Source organism: Mastomys coucha, unplaced genomic scaffold (assembly GCF_008632895.1).
Source record: "Mastomys coucha isolate ucsf_1 unplaced genomic scaffold, UCSF_Mcou_1 pScaffold14, whole genome shotgun sequence".
Lineage (NCBI taxonomy): Eukaryota > Metazoa > Chordata > Mammalia > Rodentia > Muridae > Mastomys > Mastomys coucha.
The window spans coordinates 39,106,268-39,128,048 of NW_022196896.1; the positions used below are offsets into that span (position 1 = coordinate 39,106,268).

A 21,781-nucleotide genomic window follows, 5' to 3' on the forward strand; every position below is an offset into this window, starting at 1 on the left:
TTGATCAAGCTATCCCCTCTCCAACTCCACACCATCTTGACTACACTAGATTGATCACAGGTCTTGAGTGCAGGTAATGTTGTCCCTTCAGCTTTGATCTTCAGAATTGTCCAGAATGGGTGTTAGGATTTGATGTCTATATTCTCTGAGTCTACTGCTGTGGTCATGTGACTTCCCTTGCTGACGTTATTCACATGAATATGCATTGCACAGTTGCAATGCATAATTATTTTTATACATTTTGTATTCAATTTTCTAGCTTTTCATTGAGGAGTATTGCATCTAAATTCACAAAAGAGGTAGTTTTCCTTCTTTAAGTGTCTGACTCTGGTTCTGGCATCAGTGGGTTGCTGGCCATGTGGGGTGAACAGGCTGCAGTCCAACTAACCCACAATGAGCAGCTGTGAACGGGAAGTCTAGTAGTTGCACAGTCCCATGAGGCTAGGTGTTTCAGCTGGTCTTCTGTAGAAGCTGGAATTCTGAAGAAGTTCTAAAATTTTTTTTTTTTTTTTTTTGATTTTCGAGACAGGGTTTCTCTGTGTAGCCCTGGCTGTCCTGGAACTCACTCTGTAGACCAGGCTGGCCTTGAACTCAGAAATCCGCCTGCCTCTGCCTCCCAAGTGCTGGGATTACAGGCGTGTGCCACCACCGCCCCGCCTGTGATTCCTTTTTTTAATGCTTATAATCACAGATTTGGTCTTTCAGGGTGTCACATATATCTTGAGATTCTCACTGGAACCTCTTTGTTTTATGTCTGTCCTTGTTGGATTGTTCTGGTTCCTCCATCTTGTCTTCAAGCTCAGATACACTGTCCTTTCCTTCATCTTTTATTTTGCTGAGACTTCCTATGTGTTTTATTACCAGCATTTCAGGTAAGTGCCTCTTTGTTTAATTCATATTCTCCATTGTCGTCCTTATTTCATTCTGTCTTTGAACATACTTAGAATTGTATTTTGAGTTCTCCGGGACTTCATCTAACTCTCTTCACTATATGGCATAGGATTTATTTATGAGTATGTGTGAGCGTAAGTGAGTGAGTATCCTACCACATACGTGCAGTAGCCTGCAGAAGGCATCAAATCTGTGGAGCTGGAGTTACAGGTAATGTGGAGTTACAGGTAATTTGTAGCACCATCATGTGGGTGCTACAAACCAACCTTGTGTTCTCTGCAAGAGCAGGAAGCACTCAATTGCTGCACCATCTCTCTAGCCCCCAGTTTGAATATTTTTGATGATCAGGTAGGAATTAAGTATGGAATAGTTGAGCTCAGAAAATAATTCCTTAGTCCATGTGCTCAAAGTACCTAATATAAGCTCTGTATTATTCCCTGAGTGGGATGTTAACTGGGAGAGCAGTCACAGTTGTCTTATTATAGCACTGGTCCCTTGACTTCGGTAACTGTTGGAAGATAAACAAGGATGCTATGTAGTAGACTCAAACTACAGTTAGTAAGATTAAAAGTAAAAGAGCGGGTTGGACAGATGGCTCAGTGGTTAAGAGCACTGACTGTCCTTCTGAAGGTCCTGAGTTCAAGTCCCAGCAACCACATGGTGGCTCACAACCATCTGTAATGAGATCTGATGTCCTCTTCTGGAGTGTCTGAAAACAGCTACAGCATACTTACATATGATAAATAAATAAATCCTTTTTTAAAAAAAAGTGAAAGAGAAGTAGGGTGCATAAGAAAAAAGGTTAAGTATTAATCTAATTGGGGAAATAATACAGACAAAATAGCTGGGAAGGAAAAGTTGGGGTAGTTAGGGTCCACAGATTGTTAAATTTATGGAAAGTCACAAGGGAATGGGTAACCATGAGAGAAAGAAAACAAGGGGCGTATGTATGGCTAAAAACCACCTTAAACTGGGCAAGGAAACGGTAATCCTGAAACAACTGATACACAAGCACAGCCATTGAGATCCTTGGGTGGAAAAGAGGAAATCAAAATAAAGTAAGAAAAAAATACTTACAAAATGAATTGGCCACTCTGTTATACCCAGTTGAAATGTGACATTTCCAGATCCCTCTGGCTCTCGCACGTTCCACATGATGCTGGGGTGGGAGGGGTGGGGGTGGCAACTAGAAGCCATTGGCCTCTGCAGCCTTGGTGTCTCTGGGACTCAGGTGTGTGGTAAAGGAGGGTTGGAAGTCCATTCCTGGCAGTTCCCTCAGACCTCCACCATGGCCTCTTGGTTCTCTATGTCCACCACCTAGATTCTTTTCTTGACTACCTTCAGCTTCTGATTGATTCTTTTGTGAACTGAGATGTCTGTGAGAGTCTGAGAAGTTGCATCCAGGTATGAGAATATCTAACCAGAGGAGGGAAGAGATCCTTAATTTCTCTACCTGAGAAGCTCCACTGCAGACTTCATTCATCCTTTTAGATCTGTCTCACTAACCAGAATTACAGCACACATGCACTCCCAGGTCAAAACTAGTGATGAGAGCTTTCAGTTTGTGTTGGCTAGGTGATTGGGAAGACCCCAGGTTGCTCTTGGCTCTTGTCCATCGTGTGACACGTAGCAAACAGAAGCAACTTAAGAGTGACTTTGGCTTTGCTCAGTTTGAGGGAACAGCCCGTCCTGGTGGCATAGGCACAATGCGACTTTAGTGGCAGGAGAAGCGCCAAGCAGTTGGTTATATTGGATCTTCAGTCAGACATCAAAAGATAAATGCTAATATTTCACGAGCTCCTTCCTATGGGTCCAAGATGTCCATCCACAGGGTGCTGCACCACATTTAGAGTGGATTTCCCCCTCTTAAACCTCTGGAAAAGTTCTCACAGATCCTCGCAGATTCATGTTTCCCTGGTGACTCCAAATCCCATCCACTTAACAGTCAAGATGGATCACTACCCAGCCCTTTCCACAGGGGCCATAAGAATACAAAATAATGTAAAAAATAATATTTTCCCCTTTTTACTCTGTTGTCACTCATAGTGACATGAAAGCAGCAATGGATGCAAGCCCTTCATTGTCTGTGTGAACCAGCTATAATTGACTGCTGGAGTCAAGACTTTAATTCTTAACCACTGAGCCATCTCTCCAGCCCCAGTTGCTTTCCTTTTTACTTAGATTTAAAGAAAAGAAAAACTGCCCTCCAAATTTGTAATCAGAGCGTCAAAAGACACGTCTATGGTGTCATGTTTACCAAGTCAGCAAAACAACCAGAAACTCAACACAAAAATACAAAAAAAGAAAATGTGCTGGTACATGTGACATAAAAGCTGTGGGACAGTGATTTCCTAACTGAAACCTTTTCCCCTCAAGAGGAAGGAGGTCTACTATGCCAAGTAGTACACTTAAGCCAGCCCAAATTTTAGTGGTTTTGTTATTTGGTAAAACTTCTATAGATCTTTAATTCTTATACTATAGAATGCATCCAGTTAAATATACACCATTAACCTGATAAAGTGAAGTGTACCTTTTAGCCTTGCACTTGGAAACTGAGGCAAAATTGTGAATTCCAGACTTGCTTATGCTATGAACTGAGTTCAGAGCCAGCCTGGGCTATAAGGAAAATGTAAGGCTATCCTGGGTTATAGTAGAAAGACCCTGTCTCAGAATCAACAATTGACAGGCTTTATTCAGAACTTCATTCAATTTTGTGGTATCTCCATTACCTCACAAGCAACCCAAACCCATGGGGCCTGAGGGTTCAGTGTCAGTCCCCAGCACCAAGAAAAGTAACAATGAACAGTTTGCTGTCCAGGTAATGGAATACTACAAATGAAGACCATTCTAACACCCTAAAACATGGATGAACCTTAAGGACATTTTATGAAGTAGAATAAAAGGCATAAGACAACAAATGCTGTATTTGTTCCATTTATGAGTTCTGGAGTAGCTAATTTTAAGAAGGCAGAAGGGTTATTGCCAGGAACTTAGGAAATCACTAAATGGTACAGAGTTAGGGGAAGATGGTTAAGTACTAGAAACAGTGTTATAGTTCCATGACATTCAGCTTCCACTCGAGAATGGCTAAAATGGTACATTTTATTATGTGTATTTTACCACAATTTTAGGGGGAAACCCCCTACCCAATTATCAGTCACTTTTCACTGCTTTACCAAACAAACCCTAGGTAATCACAAATTTGTATTCATGTTTGCCTATTCTATTTCATACATGGATGGCAACATACAACATGTGACTTTTGTGCCTTTCAACTTGCACAGGGCACCCAAGAGCCATCCGTATTGTGCTATCCCTTAATTCTCTTTTTAATTCAAGGGAATATCGTGTTGTCTTGTGTTGCTATACCACAGCTGTTTGACACTAGATGGAAGCCAAAACGTTCACTTCGGGGCAATTTTGAGTAATAGTATGAGTTTACACATATAAGATTTTCTGTGGTGCATATTTTCAATTCTCTTGGAATTAGCCCTTTGAGTTTCCGAAGTTTACGACGTTATTTCGCATCTCCCCCAGCAGAATTTAAAATTTTTTTCATACAGATATTGTCTTGGATTAGATAACAGCAAAAGCAAAGGTCTCTCCATCTCTTTGCCTTACGGGAGCGAACTGGTTGCCCCGGTAACAGAAGGGCTGAGGTCCCGGCAGACCCCGCGCGCTTGCTGGCGCGGGCTTGCCAGCCAAAGCGACGGTTAGCAGAGTAAGCATGCGCAGAAGGCCCTCTGTAGCCCACGCGGGTCCTGCAGTGCAGGTAGGTTAATTCCAGAGGTGGCAAGATGGCCGGCTCGAGGGGCCGGCGAGCCAGGCGGGTTCGCTCTAGAGGCTGACTTCTGAGGTGTTTGGGCCGTGGTCTCTGCTTCTCCTCAGGGTTCCCTCAGCGCTGACAAGAGGGAAGACTTGGATTTATTCCCGTGGCCTGTTCTGTGTCCTTTTCTCCTTATAATCCCCTACTTGCAAATGACTCCATTCCCAAGGCTGACTGACTGACTGACTGTCAGTCTGTCCGCCTGTCCGTCCTGGAACTCTCTGTAGACCAGGCTGACCTCAAACCTAGAGATCCTCCGGCCTCTGCCTCCTGAGTGGCGCGTGCCATCACTGCCTAGCAAGACCCTTCTGGGCAGACAGTTGGGCTCTTTGTCCATCTTCTGAAGGCCCTGAACTCCAGACTCAACTTCTCCTCTCCTTTCCTACCTGGCTTACTTTCAAGAGTCTGTGGCACCCACACCAGATGAGTGAAAATTCACTTGTTTGGAGGTGCTGTGATGAAATCCAGCCTTGGACAGCACAGACCTTGATTTCTAGACAGGGCTTTGTTATGCAACTCAGACTACTGTAGAGCTCATTATGTAGCCCGAGGCTACCAAGGCTGCCTTTTTGTTTTGGTTTGGTTTGGTTTGGTTTTTGGAGACTTGGTTTCTTTGCCGAGCCCTCCTGCCTCTGCCTCCTGAGAGCTGGGATCAAGGCTGTGTGCCACCACCACCCTATCCATTGAACTCAGTCTGCCCAACCTACTGAACACCTGCAGTCATAACCTGGCCTCGACTGAATTTTTTCCTCTCTGGTACAGGTTGGTCATGAAGCTCAGAATTAGAGTCTTTAAAATTCTAGAATTATCTCCTCCATTCCATTTTGTTCCAAATACCCTGGGCTAGTCCATCTATCTCTTAGACATACAACACTAGTTGAAAACTGATAATTGGCTGTTAAGTCTCAAAGCATTCTCCACACAGGCAACAAGAAGGAGCTAATTTCCAAAATATAATTTTTTTAAAAAAAACTGTACATGATTCTGTTTTCAAAAACTTTGTAAACTTCTCTTTCTCTTTATAATTATCTTGCACTTCAAAAACTCAGTCTGAATTTACACAACCATTTCACTCAATGTCCTCCAACTTCAGAAACCTGTTTTTGTTCTTGTTGTTGGTGGTGGTGGTTTTGTTTTGTTTTGTTTTGAGACACAGATTGTCTGTGTAGCCCTGGCTGTTGCAATCAGCAGACCAGGCTGACCTAGACCTCAGGGGCCTATGTGCCTCTGCTTCCTTATCATTGGGATTAAATGTGTCCATGAGCACACTTGGCAAAAAACTGATATTCTAACAATGTCAACCTTCAAAATTATTAATTTTGACCCCAATGTTATAACAAAAATATCCTGAATGATACTGGGTAAGTAGAATCAGTGATATATGACTCATAATGGGGGTGTTAGCCAGTATCTTTGGAAAACTCTCTTATTATAGGAATATTCACCTTCTAAAACCAAAATTTACTTATTTATTTGTATATTTATTTGGGTGGTGCTGGGATTGAGCCCAGCCTTGTGCATGCTGGGCAAGCAAGCTAGAACAGCATTATTGTACTTAGGGCCACAAAGAAATAATCACTCTATCCCCTTGAAGTGGAATGCATGGCTTCCTTGTTACCTTCTATCATCAGCCAAAAGAGACCAAAGCAGTGGAAAAATACATGAGGATGGGCCCAGTTTTGTAAAGCATTTCACTTATGTTCTGTGGCCACTAACCTGTTCACATTCCTACTACAAGTTATCATACAGTTGTTCACATAGCTGACTGACTTGCTTGCTCTTTAAAGGATAGACACTGTGTTTTGATCATCTTTGTATTACTGGTGCCTAGAGAAAGTGAGCTAGCCAATAAATAATAGATAATAATAGCTGATAATGTTTCAATAATGTGTTAGTCATTATTTCTGACTTCTCTAAATTGGATTCCTTAAAGACAGGTTCCAATCCTAATCATATAATTCCTAATACTATCAGAGTGACTGCATGACATATCTTGTTTCTAATAGTTTCTGCTTAAGTGAGCATTTTATATTCCCCTCTCCACCTCTACAGTTTAATGTTCTATGTTTGTCACTGACAAAGATTTAAAATGGAAAGAGGCCTTAATTGTTTAATACCTTTGTCTCTGTCAGCTAAAGATACTGAGTCAAGAGAGGCCAACCAATATCCCCAATAAATGCTGAGTCAAGAACTATTTCTCAGGCTTTTTAAGTTAGTGTTCATAGGACCACATTTACTATTTAATTATTTTTTTTACACTTGTGTGTGTGCACACAGGGAGGTTGGGGATCAAAGGACAACTTGGTAAAGTTGATTTCTCCTTCCACCATGTGGGTCCCAGGGGTCAAACGCACACATGAGACTTGACTTCTTTAACCAATGAGTCATCTTGCTATCCCAGACTGGATTGATGAGTTAATGTGACTTTCATCCTTCAGCCGATGTTTACATTGGGATTATCATCATTTAAAATTATTAGTTTCAACTTGCATTTTTAGAAGTTCCTACCCTAGAAAGACATTTGAACATCCTGTTAAGTTTGTGGTCTTTTGCAGGATCTCATAACTGAATGTTGATTAAAGTGTTATGTGGGGATGGAGATGTGAGTCAGTAGTACATGCTTGCATGTTCAATCAATGGCTAGGTTTCAATTTTTTCTTTCTATTGGAAGGCTTATCTAGTTGCATTCTCAATTTTTCATTTTAAAAATTTGTAAATTTCCTTAGTGGTCTTCAAAAGTAAGCTTTATTTTGTTCCTCATTCTTTATATGAGTCTTATCACTTTAATCTTTACCACCAGCTGTGGTTAACTTGCTAATTATAGAGATTACCACAAGGAGAAAATGGAGAATCTTCAGATGAAAGAGGCAGCCCTTGTCTATCTTGACAGAAGTGGAGGCCTCCAGAAGTTTATGGACGACTGCAAGTACTACAATGGTATGTCAGCGAAGGTGGTCAACAATGGTGTGTCAGTCAAGAACCCTCAGACAAGAGTCCGCACATTATCATCCTGGTGTTCACATTCATATCTTCACAGAGTCAAAACAAAGCTATGCTGTCTATCGGTTCAATATTTTAATAAACCCCTGTGACATTGTTGAATTAGATGCTGAACTTGGAAATCACATTTTACACCATCCTTTGAAAGCTGCTCAAGTCTTTCAATCAGTAAGTTAAAGAAGAAAGGACTTTCATGTCATACAGAAGTCTTGGTAATGTGTGTGCTTGTTTGAAATCACGGTAATGTGTGTGCTTGTTTGAAATCATGGTAATGTGTTTGCTTGTTTGAAATTGCAGGTCTGCTTTGTTGCTGTTAAGACTCTCTCACTAATTGGACAGTTACAGAAGGAAAATCAAGTAAGTCTTAATCAACTTTAAGGTTTTGTTGTTTTTAGTTTTGTTTTTTCGAGACAGGGTTTCTCTGTGTAGCCCTGGCTGTCCTGGAACTCACTCTGTAGACCAGGCTGGCCTCGAACTCAGAAATCCATCTGCCTCTGCCTCCCAAGTGCTGGGATCAAAGGCGAGTGCCACCACTGCCCAGCCAACTTTAAGTTTTTAAGACTGAAGTACAAATTTTCAAAATAACATACAATACTGTTTCACAGTAATAAGTTAATAATTAAAGAGCAGAATACATTTTGCAAAGTCCAATTTACTATTTTCTGTCAGATTTTTTCTATTCACACTTACCATTTTTATTTGTGGGGTGGTCATGCTTATTCCACCAGAGTCTGCAGAGGACAATGGTTGTCTCTCTGTTCTCTTCTTCACCACATGGGCTCAGGGGATGGAACTCAGGTCAGCTCGTCAGAGTTCCAATGCTGTATCAACGCATCTGACAGAACCTGTTTAAAGGAGGAAGGGTATGTTTCAGTGCTTTGTGTGTTCAGGTCAGGTCTGCCTCCCATGGCTGCCAGTGTTCAGGGTAGGTGAGCCTCCCATGGTTAATCATCTCTGAAAACACCCCAACAACACATTTACCAGGGTACTCTATTAATTCCAAGGTGCTACTGACTCCTAGTTAGTTGACAGCCAGCATTAACACAAATAACCTTAATATGCTTCAATTTTGCCCATATTATCACTTTTAAGAATAAATGCTTTTATAATAACCATCTCAAAAGTATCCAAAAGTAAAGAGTTATACAATTGACTTCCATATATCTATCATTCAAGTGAAGTGATACAATGTATATGCATCATCTGTATTTATCTGAAATATTTTAAAGCAAATCCCAGATGCTGTTATCTCACTCCACACATACTTCAGGGTCAAGTTCTAAAAACTGTTGCATTGTGTTCTTCTTATACAATCACAATATCATCATTTACAAACTAGAGGTATTTTCTTCATATCATTTAATATCCAGTCCATATTTTAATTTTTCCAATCTTTTTTTAACTTTTTGGTTTTTTTTTTCTTCCGTCGAGCCAGGACCAAAGACCTGGATGAGGTAGTGTATGCCCTATAATTCCATCACTTAGGAGGCAGAAAAATGAAGGTTTAAGGCCATCTTCAGCTACACAGAGAATCTGAAGCAAGCTTACACTAGAGCCTATCTTTACAGAAAGATGGAGAGAGAGAGAGAGAGAGAGAGAGAGAGAGAGAGAGAGAGAACGAGCAACCCCACCCCCCAAAGAAAGAAAATCATTAAAACAAGGTTCACACACTGCAGTAGTCCACACACTGCAGTAGTCCTTCAGTATCGCTCTGTGAGGCTTCTTCAGTCTGGTGCTAGCCCCATGCCTTCCATTTTTATACATACCATTGACTTAAAAAAAAAAAACTGGTTAATTATCCTGTAAGATATTATCCATCTGGAACCATCTAATTATTTTCTTATGATAACATCCGTTATTTTTCTCTATCCTGTATGTCTAAAGTAAGACTTGACTCTGGAGGCTTAGGTCTTCATTCAACTCATTTTAATAACACATTGTATAATGCTACATATTATACGTTCCATATCATAAGGATATACTACTAGTGCCATTGTGATGTCAGCTGGCCAATGGTTCAGATGCTATTGTTCTGATTCCTACATTAATTATAGTTTCATGTCAACTTTCACCTGATGGTTTTAGAATACCTACAGTCTATCATTTCATTAGCAGTTGTAATTTTATATTTTTCTCATTTTGCCACCCTTTCTGATTTATCTGAAATTATTCTATAAAATAAAGTGTCTCACCTGGAGATATAGCTGAATAGGAGAGCATGGGCAAGTTTCTGATTTTAATGTCTTACATTCATAAATGAAAATAAAAGCTGGGCGGTAGTGGCGCACACCTTTAATCCCAGCACTTGGGAGGCAGAGGCAGGCGGATTTCTGAGTTTGAGGCCAGCCTGGTCTACAGAGTGAGTTCCAGGACAGCCAGGAACCCTATACAGAGAAACCCTGTCTCAAAAAAAAAAAAAAAAAAAAAAAAAAAAAAAAAAGAAAAAAGAAAAGAAAAATAAATTATTGTTATCATTATTTGTTTACTCTAAAATACAATTTGTTTAGGAAATGCAGGATATATATTTGATTATTTGATTATTTTACTTTTAAGGCTTTGAAGGGTAATGACTTGAAAATAGGTAGTAACCTGTAATGATGCCAATATTTCTTTTTTATTTTTTCAACTAGAGACTTGCATGAGCTCTTCACTATAGCTGCAGAGACAGGCACCTGCTTCCATGCCTGACTCATTTGATCCCTTGTACCCACATGGTAGAAGGAGAGAACTGATCCTCACAGTTTGTCTTCTGACCTTCACATGTGTTGTATGCTGTGACATATGTGTGCATGTGTGTGTATATGTGTGCATGTGTGTACACAATAAATATATCTTTTAAAACAATTAGATGCCCCAATGCCTGCCATCTCCTATATTTGCAGTCCCAGACTTGGAATCATTACTTTCCTTCAAAAGAGCTCCGATTTCTTTTAATGCCAATTGACATTTCTCTCTCTCTTTCTTTCTTTCTTTCTTTCCTTTTTTCAAGACAGGGTTTCTCTGTATAGCCCTGGCTGTCCTGGAACTCACTCTGTAGACCAGGCTGGCCTTCAACTCAGAAAACCACCTGCCTCTGCCTCTCAAGTGCTGGGATTAAAGGCAAGTGCCACCACTACTCAGTCAATTGATATTTCAAGATCACAATTTGGGCACTAAAGTGTCCAATGCTACTGGGATTCACATTGTTTTTTAGTGTGATCCAGAAAAATGTGTATTTTTTAAAGGAGAACTAATGAGCTCATTGTGGTATTTTTAATTAAGATGTTATAGGATTTGTATTTAAATTTTATGTTTTCCTCTAGCTTAATATTTGGTTCATAGCAACAATAACACATTATATAATATTATGTTCTTACTATATAATAAGGCAAGTCAAACTGGATTACAACTTTTACTAATGTGCTTTTTGTGTTCTTCTCAGATCAATATTGTGTTGAAGTTAACACATTTACCAGCCCTGCCAAGCTATAGTCTTAATCTTTGTGAGCTTCCACTTAATTATGCGTCTCAGAGATTTTATATGATGCAAGGGATTGTTATTGCAATGACAACTATAACCAAGTACACGCAAGGTGCAAGGTTCCTGTGTTCAGATGAAGTATGTCCTTTTTCAAAAGGTCAGTGTTCAATGTGAAATGAAAAAATCAATCTGGTTCACCTCAAACCATATTTATAATTGGTGGCTAATCAAAGTGTGATAAACCAGACATTTTGGTGTCTCCCAATGTTTATTAGTTTACTGTGCATAATCTTGAAATGGTCTTTCCTGCACTCCACAGCTTAATAAGTATTGATATTATCCTGGAAAAAGACATATCAAATGAGACAGAACAAAATGAGATCTGTTTGCTCGTGCAGTTTCCTCTGTGTCTAAGTCAGCCCTCTTTCCCCATTGAACCTCAAGGCTGGTTGAGCTGGGTGATGCTTCCTCTCTGAGCTCTCTGTTAATGATGCCACATACAGAAATTGTGTATTTAGGTATCCTTGTCACAAATGCCTTAGCACAGTGCCTGGGAGCAAACAGCCATGTTGCCAACACTTGGGAAGCTGAAACAGAAGGATGGAGGGTTCAAGGCTAGCCTGGACTGCACAGTGATACCTTGTCGAAACAGACTTAGGGCTGGAGAGATGGCTCAAGGGTTAAGAGCACTTAACTGCCCTTCCAGAGGTCCCAAGTTCAAATCCCAGCAACCACATGGTGGCTCACAAACATCCATAATGAGATCTGATGCCCTCTTCTAGTGTGTCTGAAGATAGCTACAGTGTACTTACTTATAATAAATAAATCTTTAAAAACAAACAAGCAAACAAGGAAGGCAATGCACACTAACTGATATTATTAAATGATTGAAAAATAGCCAAATCTGAGAGAGGCTGAGCTCAGCACTGTTTTCTTTCAGGATTTCAGTATATAAGAGTCCATGTGCCTGGTGCTACAGAATCTGCAACAGTAAGAAATGACTTTTTATGCAGTCTCTGTTCATCTTCACTTCAAGAAGACAGAAAATTTAGAGTACTTGGTGGTAAAAAATGCATTTACATTTTGTGATAACTTTCAAATAGTCACTTGTATTTTAATAGAAAACTAAACTGAATATGGATTCTATTAATAATTTTTTTGTTCTTTATCTTAAGATAAACAGATAGTTGAAATAATCACCACAAAAATGTTTCATGCTTTTCAAGGAGACTCTAAAAACCAGCCATTTAGGTTTCAATCATTTGGTATTTTCCTAAGAGGTATGTAAAGTTTTGTTTGATTTCGAAACAAATGGCTAACATATTGTAAAGTACACTGACAGCTTAAGCATGGAAAGCCATCTTTATCTGGAACTGCCAAGTCCTAAGGGTCATGGCCACTTTATAATAATGATACTACATTATTTCTCTCTCTCTCTCTCTCTCTCTCTCTGTGTGTGTGTGTGTGTGTATGTGTTGTATGTTATGTTTTGTTAATATTAGCATACAGAGCTGGGTGTGATAGTGCATGCTTAATCCCAGCATGCAGAGCCACTCTGTAAGTTCAAGGCCAGCCAGATTTACACAGTGAGGCCCAATATAAAAAAAATTATTAGTATATGAACATGATGAAGAAGTGATTTGAGGATTTTGCTGCACAGAGTAAGTACCTGTTAAAGATGAGATGACACTTGTGAGTCTTTGTGGAGAAGTGATGGGTAAGTACAAGTGTCTGCATGCAGTGGAGCATCACTCACAGGATGAGGCACCTAAGAAAGAAGCTAGGGCTGTGACAACAATGCTCCTTTGCCTTTTCCTGTGGACTGAAATTTGAGAAATTAAAAGTATTCACTTAGAGAGATGGCTGCTGTCATTCTACAGCCTTTAAGTACTGTGTGTTTCATTGTTTGTCTTGGGACTCTCGGTGCTTGTGTTCAGGTGAGAGAGGAGAAGCAAGGGACAGGAAGAATGTGTGTGCATGCGTGTGTGCGTGTGTGTGTGCGTGTGTGTGCATGCGTGTGTGTGCATGTGTGTGCATGCATGTGTGCACGTGTGTGTGTGCATGCGTGTATGTGTGCATGCGTGTGTGCATGCGTGTGCATGTGCATGTGTGTGTGCGTGTGTGTGTGTGTGTGTGTATGTGTAGTGTATGTACTTGTCCTGTGGACATGTACAGAGGTCTTATACATGTACTGAGTGTCTTATAGATCTCTCCCCGCCCTGTCTTTAAGATAGGGTCTCTCACAGGGTCTCTCACAGGGTGTGATGCTTATCCTTTGGGCTCGGCTAGCTGTCCCATGAGCTCCAGGGACTGGCCTGTCCTCCCCTACACCACTTAGTACTGAGGTTACAGGTGTGACCGGCCGTGCTCAGCTTCTCATGTGGGCGCAAGGAAACTAGGCAGAACTCAGGAAAGAGCATGGCAGGTGCCTTGTTGACTGAGCCTCTTTCTAAGCCCTTAATTGTACTTCAAAAATAAACTTGAAAGGCTGTTAAGATGTGTTGTCAGGTAAAAATGCTTGCTGCCAAGCCTGACAGCCTGAGGTGATCACTGTAACCCACTTGGTGAGAGAAGAGAACTGATTCCTGAAAGTTGTGCTCTGACTGCCAACATGCACGCATACACACACACCCACACACACACACATACATACAGCACACATACACACGTGATGGAGTTTAAAGGCTTAGCCCAGCCTGTGTGTGTGTGAGAAGAACTTGGCCTAGCATAAAAGCGTGTCGTGGAAGACTGGACTAGATGTGCATTCAGTTTTGCCTCTTACAATGACTTGGCTCCACGGAGGTTGCTTGCTCTCTCAGTTTTCCATGAATAAGGTACAGGTGGGAATATCCAGTTTGCAGTGTGCAATAGAGTACCCAGGCAAGACCTTAGAAATACTGTAGAGAGTGAGTGGAATTTTTTAAAGTTACTTAATTTTCTAAATAAATAATGTTACTTACATGATGTTTATTAACATTCTTTAGCATTTAATTGAAATATGTTCTACCTTATATAGAATGGCATTTTTCCTCTTCACTGCATTATAGGTGAATACTTAATTATCCTAGTTGCTATTCCACATACCTCTCGAGGCTAACTCATATTACCTATAAATATCAACATAGTTAGCAATACAATGGCCTTGGTTTCCATTATTGGTGCCATTGCATATAGATACTGTATTTTTTAAAAGATTTATTTATTTATTTTATGTATATAAATACCCTGTAGCTGTACAAATGGTTGTGAACCATCATGTGGTTGCTGGGAACTGAACTCAGGACTTCTGCTCGCTCTGGCCCAAAGATTTATTTATTATTATATGTAAGTACATGGTAGCTGTCTTTAGACACACCAGAAGAGGCCATCAGATCTCATTACAGATGGTTGTGAGCAACCATGTAATTGCTAGGATTTGAACTCAGGACCTTCAGAAGAACAGTTGGTGCTCTTAACCACTGAGCCATCTTTCCACTAACTACTGAGCTGTCACTTCTTCCAGATCTTTGAACTACATGATGGTATGCAATTTCATGTACTTAATGCTATTTTCTTTTGTGTTTAATAAACATAGATGAACTAGTGAATAAGGTGAAAATAGGAAATGAATACAAAATTATTGGAATTCCAGTCTGTGTCAAAACTTCACAAACTGCTCTCTGTGTAGAAGCAAATAGTGTCACTCCTTACACAGCAACAGGTAAGAAAAGACATGTCTTTTAACATATGTAAGTCCATCTGTTTAGCAAACTTGTTTGCCTTTGTGCAAGGCCCTCTCCTAAGAGTAGAAACAGAGTAAAGCAGAGTGCCAGGCTGTTCACTCCAGTCAGATGGCCACTAAGCCTGGGGTGGAGGTGCACACATGTAATCCTAGCTCTTAGGAGGCTGAGGCAGGAGGGACACAAGCTTGAGACCAGCTTGAGTTACATAGTGAGTTGCTGCTCAGCCTGGGTTATTTTAGCAGTCTCTGCTACTAAGTGTTATTAAGGAAGGAAAGAAGGTGTTTACAGTCTGGTGTAATTAAAGACCTCTTTCTGGAACTAAATCTTATGTTGACTTTTTGTAAGTTAACAATGAGAGAATTGTTTCTGACATTTTTCTGAGCCTGGTGGTACAAACTTAACAAGTCTAGGGCTTGATGACAGAGGCAGGAAGTCAACCTGGGGTACACATAGTAAGAAGCCTGAAATCTTTCAGGGCACCAAGAGTTACTAGATTTGTTTTCTGACTAAGGCAATTCATAGTGACTGCTGTGGTCTGAGGAGGAGATGAGCAAGCAGTACCTTTTCTTCCTGGGTCCTGAAAGAGATCAGAGAAAGGCAAGGAGATGACAATGCCACCTTTCTTACCAGCAGCGTCCCTGGACAGCGCCATAATTCAGCATTATGTAACTACAAAATGGAGAGCAGTCCTATTCTCCTCACTTGCTTTGATAGCTAAATAGAAAAGCGGGACAGCTGGTTACATTTGAATAGAGTAGGAAGTTTAGAATCTGCATTAATAGAAGGCGAACATGAATTTACCATTTTTTTAAAATGGTCTTACGAGACAGGGTTTCTCTGTGTTGTAGCCCTGGCTGTCCTAGAACTTGCTCTGAAGACCAGTCTGGCCTCCAGCTTACAGAGAATAGCCTGCCTCTTCCTCTGTCTCATGCACCACCACCATCCAGCCTACTTGAAATTGAATGCAAGTGAATTCTAGATACTTTAGCTTATCTTGGAAAGACTCTTAAAAGAAGGAAACTGTTGAAGAAAGCAAGCAATGTAAACAGTCTGTGACCATTTTCATGTATTGTGAAGTGCTTCATGACTTACAGGTTTGTTAGCAGAACACAGCCTATGTGCAGATGGAAAGTCTGCTTTCTTATGTTGAACTCTAGGATTCCAGTGTTAGAGTAAGACAGGCCTTCCTAGAGACCTGTGTAAGCGCTGCCCAAAGGATAGCAGAGCTATCAGACACAGCTTCTCCACTAACGTTTACCTTTCTTAGGAGTCGGATAGAATCAGGGTGAAGAACATTTAGACTATTGCAGTGTGGTGTAGTCCAGTGCTTTCAGAGTAGGGAGTACAAACCCTCCAACCAGAGCACTCCAGTACTTGCTGACAGGAGCAAAAGCAGCAGTGCCAAAGCCCCCCCTGCTGCTCACACATGACTTCAGATCGGATGACTGGCTGTCAGCTCCCAGCTCATTCATGTGGGTGTGTGAGGCAACTGGAACATGATGGGCAAGCATGCTCACCAATCATAATAGCACAAAATTTGAGTATGGCACATTACAAGAACTATATTTTGAAATTATTTTGAACAAATGGAATCAAATATCTGTCCTTTTTATTTTCTTTCAGTTCCTTCAGGAATTAGTGACAACTTTAGGTGTCTCCTCTCCTTGACTTCCAACTCGTGCTGGAAATTCCCAGCAATACTGGCCAATATCTTCGCATCACAGATTATTCCTCCTGGGACGTACAATTTGCTCAAACTCTGTTTGTTGATGAGTCTAGTGCAGACAAGAGACTGCAACAGGGAGCGAGGAGACTGCTTGGACATTTTAGTTATAGCCAGTGACACTCTGCTTGTAGACAGGTAAGGTGTTTGCCGTGAAGTTTCTAAATTATATATTGCTACAAAATTGTATAAATTCTTCCTCCTGATATTACTATGATTACATAGAATGCATCTGAGTATTAAAGCATTTAAATAAATTAGTATAAATAAAGTTGAAAACTTTTTTTAAAAGGTCTCACTATGAAGCTCTGGCTGTCCTGGAATTCGCTTTGTAGACCAGACTGGCCTCAAACTCAAAGATCTGCTAGCCTCTGCCCTGCACCACTACCACCTGGCTTAGAATTTGGAACTTTTGGTGTTAGATAAAATTTATATATAGTGAAATAACCAGGTCTTATCACTATGATTTTAAGGTTTGTTTATGTTTATGAGTCTTTGTCAACATGTATCCCTGCACACCAGAAGAGGCATTGGGTCCCATTATAGATGGGTGTGGGTACCATATGGTTGCTGGGAACTGAACTAGAACCTTTGGAAAGGCAGCCAATGCTCTTTTTTTAAAAAAATATAAGAACTTTATTTAGTTTGAAATAAAAAGGATGGGAAAGATGTTCTGTGCAAATAGTAACCAAAGTGGGGTAAGAGTGACTATTCTAACATCACACAAAATGAATGATCATTTCAAAACACCAATAAAAAGTTAAATACAACAAGAAGGTAAAATAATTATAAGCATTCATATGACAAATTATAATTATATATGAAACAAAACCAGATAGATTAAAAAGTATAAATAATCTTTGATAATGATAATGTAAAGCATCAATGCCCACTTTCAAAAACTGACAGAACAGCAGATGCAAGATGGTTACAGAAGCAGAAGACTTATACAAGACTCAACAGACATACAAAACGCCCTGGCTAATCATCACCAAATACAAAGGACATGAGGCATTACCCAGGACAGAATACACAGTTAGGCACAAACTAAAGCCAAATGTACTTTAAAGCTACAGATTATATAATGTGTTACTGATCAAAACAGGGTGAACTTAGAAACTGTTAATAGAAAGAACCTAGAAGATTAACAAATTAGTGGAAGTTAAGCAATATAGTCTTAAAAAACCTGTGGATCAAAGAAGCCCCAGGATAAATTAGAAAACATCTGGAGATATATAAAAATAAAAACATAATACACAAAACCTAGGCCAAAAGAAAATTTATAGCTTGGAGGGAGGAAAGGGAGGGAAGAAATGTAATTATATTATAACCCCCAAATAAAAAAGTAAATAATAACTAAATCTCTCTCAGCTGAGCATGGTGGCCTGCCTATCATGATGACATGAGGAAGGCCCTGCGGAAGGATCAGAAGGTCAGAGCCATCTTTGACTGTATATGGAGGAAGAGCTACCTGTGACTACTACTTCTTAACAAAACAAAACAAAACAAAAGTCACAAACCAATACTCAAGGCCTATAATCTTAAGGAAATGCAAAAGTGGAAAGTTGAAACTAAAACCAGAAAAGGAATGAAATAATAAAATTTAAAGCTGATACTAAGGACATAAAAACAAAACAAATTATTGCAACAGAAAGTTGGTTTCTCACAGACACTTAGAAAGATAACAAAACTTTATCTGGCTTTACAAAGACAAATGAATGAAGTCCAAATCAAGAATGAATGTGGAGACATAGTTACTAAAAAAAAACAAAATTAAAATAATTATCGGATGACAAATAAAGAAATCATATACTGCCAGGCAGTGGTAGCCACGCTTCTTTAATCCCATCACTTGGGAGGCAGAGGCAGGTGGATTTCTGAGTTCAAGGCCAGCCTGGTCTACACAGTGAGTACCAGGACAGCCAGGGCTACACAGAGAAACCCTGTCTCAATAAACCAAAGAAAGAAAGAAAGAAAGAAATCATATACCACTTTATAAAAAGTGGAGGCACAAAGCCTACTGCAGCAGCCAATGCTCTTAACCTCTGAGCCATCTCTTCAGCTCCACAGAGACAAATATCATTATTATTAAAAAACAAGTTTTGACAAATTTTTCTATTTTGCTTTACATTGCTGTGATAAACAGGCCCAAAAGCACCTCACAGGAGGAAAGAGTTTAATTTTAGCTTACATGTTACACTCCATCACTGAGAGGTAAGGGCAGGAGCTCATAGAGGTATAGGCAGGAACCTATACCCAGGGACTGACAGCAGAACCAAAAAAGACCACGGATTTCTGACTTGCTGTCTGTGTCTTGCTCAGCTGCCTTTCTTATACAACCTAGGTCCTACAATGTGACACAAGCCACAGTGGCTGGATCCTCCCACATCAACCACTAATCAAGAGAATGTCTGCCAAACATGCCCACAGAGCATCTGACGGAGGCAGCTGCTCAGCTGGGGTTCCCTTTCCCAGGTGGCAGTCATCTGTGTGAAAGGACAATACCCAGCACACACCCATAATAAAGCAATGTTTTATCACCCTGTAAACTTACCTCAGTCTTCCTTCCACATATCACCATAACAAACTTTCCTGTCCCCTGAGACAGGGGTCTCTGTAACCCTGGCTGTCTTGGAACTCTCACTTTGTAGGCCAAGCTGGCCTTGAACTCAGACTCATGTGCCTCTGCCTCTTCTGCAGGGTTTAAAGGTATACCTACCACCACCCAGCTAATTTCCTGTTCTTGAACTTAATAATAACAATTGTTCTCTTGAATATAGTCTGAATGTAGTTTTAGGATTGGTTCACTTGTGTGATTCAATAGTTTGTCATTTTTATTGATGAGTAGTACCCCTTGATATGAATATGCCACAATGTTCTTATTCTCCCGATGGATATCTGGGTTTTGCATGTTTTGACTATTATAAATAAATTGTTCTATATTAACCTTTTGGTGATAGGGATCAATACTAAGACTTGGTAAGTACTAGACAAAGCCTCTACATCTCTGCTGTAAATATTTGCGGAATATTTCATTTTATTGGATAAAGACCTGGAGTAGCATTTCTGGGGCATAAGGTAGATGCGACTTTAATTCCATTAACAAACTGTTGTAAAGCTGGCCGTTTCACATTGCTGCCAGCAGTGTAAGGATCTGTTTGTCTCTGTCCTTCCCAACACTGGTGGTTCAGTGTTTTCATGCGAGCTCTTACAGTAGAGGTGAAATGGAGCCCCGGGATGCCCACTCACATTCTCTAATGTACAGAGTTCAGCTGGTTTCCATGTTTATTTTCCACTTGTATGTCTCCTTGCATGTTCCAGGTTTCTCACTTCTTAGGTAAGTTGCTGTCATATGAGCAGACTGTGAGATTTCGAATCTGAAAGCTTTTATGAGTTTCCTGAAATGTGTCTGTGATGGGCAGACACTTTGATTTAGAGGATTTCTGTTTCCGGTTTGTTATTTTCTCTTATGTTTCATGTTTTCTGGTTTCAGTTAAGAAATTTTTGCCTACGTCAAAGTTGTGAAAATTCTTTGTTTTTTTCCTAGAAATATATTTTGGCTTTTTGTTGAGTCTTTTCCCGTGTGTCCATTTTGTGGGGGAGTGCACATGCCACAGAGCACACACAGGGGTGAGAGGACAACTTGATGGTGTTGATTGTCTCTTTGTACCTTTACATGTATTCTAGGGATTGAACTCAAGTCTCTGGGCAAGTGTCCTTACCTATGAGGGGTTAGCTGTCCACCTGGCCCTTGAGTTAATGTCTGTATGTGGTGTTGTGTAATGAAAGTTGATGTTTCTCCTATGCAATCTCCACATCATCTGTTATAAGATTTTATTTCCTCGTTTCCTCATACCAAACTTATAATTAAACTAGACTGTAAATCTATTTGAACATTACTTTTTGTTGTAATTTTTTTGTCTATACTTAGACTGATAATATAAAGTCCTGATTATTCAGTCTTGAAACCAGGAAAGTCAACCTAGTATACCACCTCCAAAAATTCTATTTTAAGTAGTTTTGGACGAGAGATGGGTATTAGAATTTGTTTTGAAACAAACCAAAACTCCTTACATGATTTTCATATGATCTATAGCTAAGAACCACTGCTCATTTCAGGCTAGAAATGTTCCTTTTGAAGTATGTCTGTGTTTCATACCCCTGGGCTAATCTGTAAGCCCTGTGATGATGCATTCACTGACCACACTTTGAGGCATTTTCCTATCGACATCTAAAGGACACTACCTGGGTGCTTTCACATTCCATGACTGTATCTTTTCATCATATATGGTTGCATCAAAAAGTTATAATTTCTAACGTAAGGCTTTTAAAGATAGCCACATTAGAGTTTTCATTGCTGTCATAAGTAATCAAGAGAAACAATTGAAAGGGTAAAAGCTTTAATTTTGCTCACAGTTGCAGTCTATCATTTACATGTTCCATTGCTATCGGCCAGTACTGAGGCAGAATGCCATGGCAGAGAAAAAGAGCTCACCTTTGGTAGACAGGAACCAGAGGGAGAGAGACAAGAGAGGCAGAGGACATAGTCTATTTGTCCAGGGAATGTCCATGACTTAGGACTTAAGAGGTCTTAACTCCTAAAGCTCCTGTCCTATTGTGAGTCCCACCAGGATCCACACACTTTCCCCAAGCCCATAATTCAATCAACCCCCAAAACATGAGTGCTTGGAGGATATCTTAGATTTACACAGCACTATAGTAATAGTCCTTTATCATAATTTGAATTTGAGAATTAAAGAAATTGAAGCAGTTAACAATAATATTAAAAGCAAAAAGGAAGATGTAGCAAGAGTTATCATAATACAGAAATAGCAGGAAAAGTCAAGATAGGACATTGACAAACTTAAAAAACAAATCTGGAATTTATAAAAGGAAATAATCCAAAAAAAAGACTATGATCTACTAGGCGGTGGTGGCACACCTTTGATCCCAGCACTCAGGGGGCAGAGGCAGCAGAATTCAGAATGTTAGCCAGGTCTACAGAGCAAGTTCCAGGACAACCAAGGCTACACAAACAAACCCTGTCTCAAAAAAACAACAACAGCAGCAGCAATGATGCAGTTTAAATGTTGCCTTCCTATGGCTTTCTCTGATTCCTTTCCAAAAGGAAATAATAATTCCCTTTGTGGTATTCTCAA

General features: G+C 40.0%; 1 protein-coding gene across 8 annotated transcripts in view; it reads left to right on the forward strand.

Annotated features, from left to right (window-relative positions):
• Positions 1–3,275: 3,275 nt before the first annotated feature.
• The window catches only part of Mcmdc2 (minichromosome maintenance domain containing 2), a 37,106-nt gene continuing 18,600 nt past the window's right edge, over positions 3,276–21,781 (forward strand). For 2 of the 8 annotated variants that reach the window (XR_004117790.1, XM_031366812.1), the window contains exons 1-9: positions 4,673–6,078; positions 7,518–7,654; positions 7,755–7,885; positions 8,015–8,074; positions 11,139–11,334; positions 12,118–12,240; positions 12,353–12,457; positions 14,752–14,877; positions 16,523–16,760. Coding sequence is in view for 7 of the 8 variants with exons in the window: in XM_031366812.1 (XP_031222672.1) it covers positions 7,561–7,654; positions 7,755–7,885; positions 8,015–8,074; positions 11,139–11,334; positions 12,118–12,240; positions 12,353–12,457; positions 14,752–14,877; positions 16,523–16,760 (1,073 nt within the window). In the remaining variant the exon portion in view is untranslated. The other 6 variants (XM_031366817.1, XM_031366818.1, XM_031366814.1 and 3 more) reach the window with 6 other exon arrangements.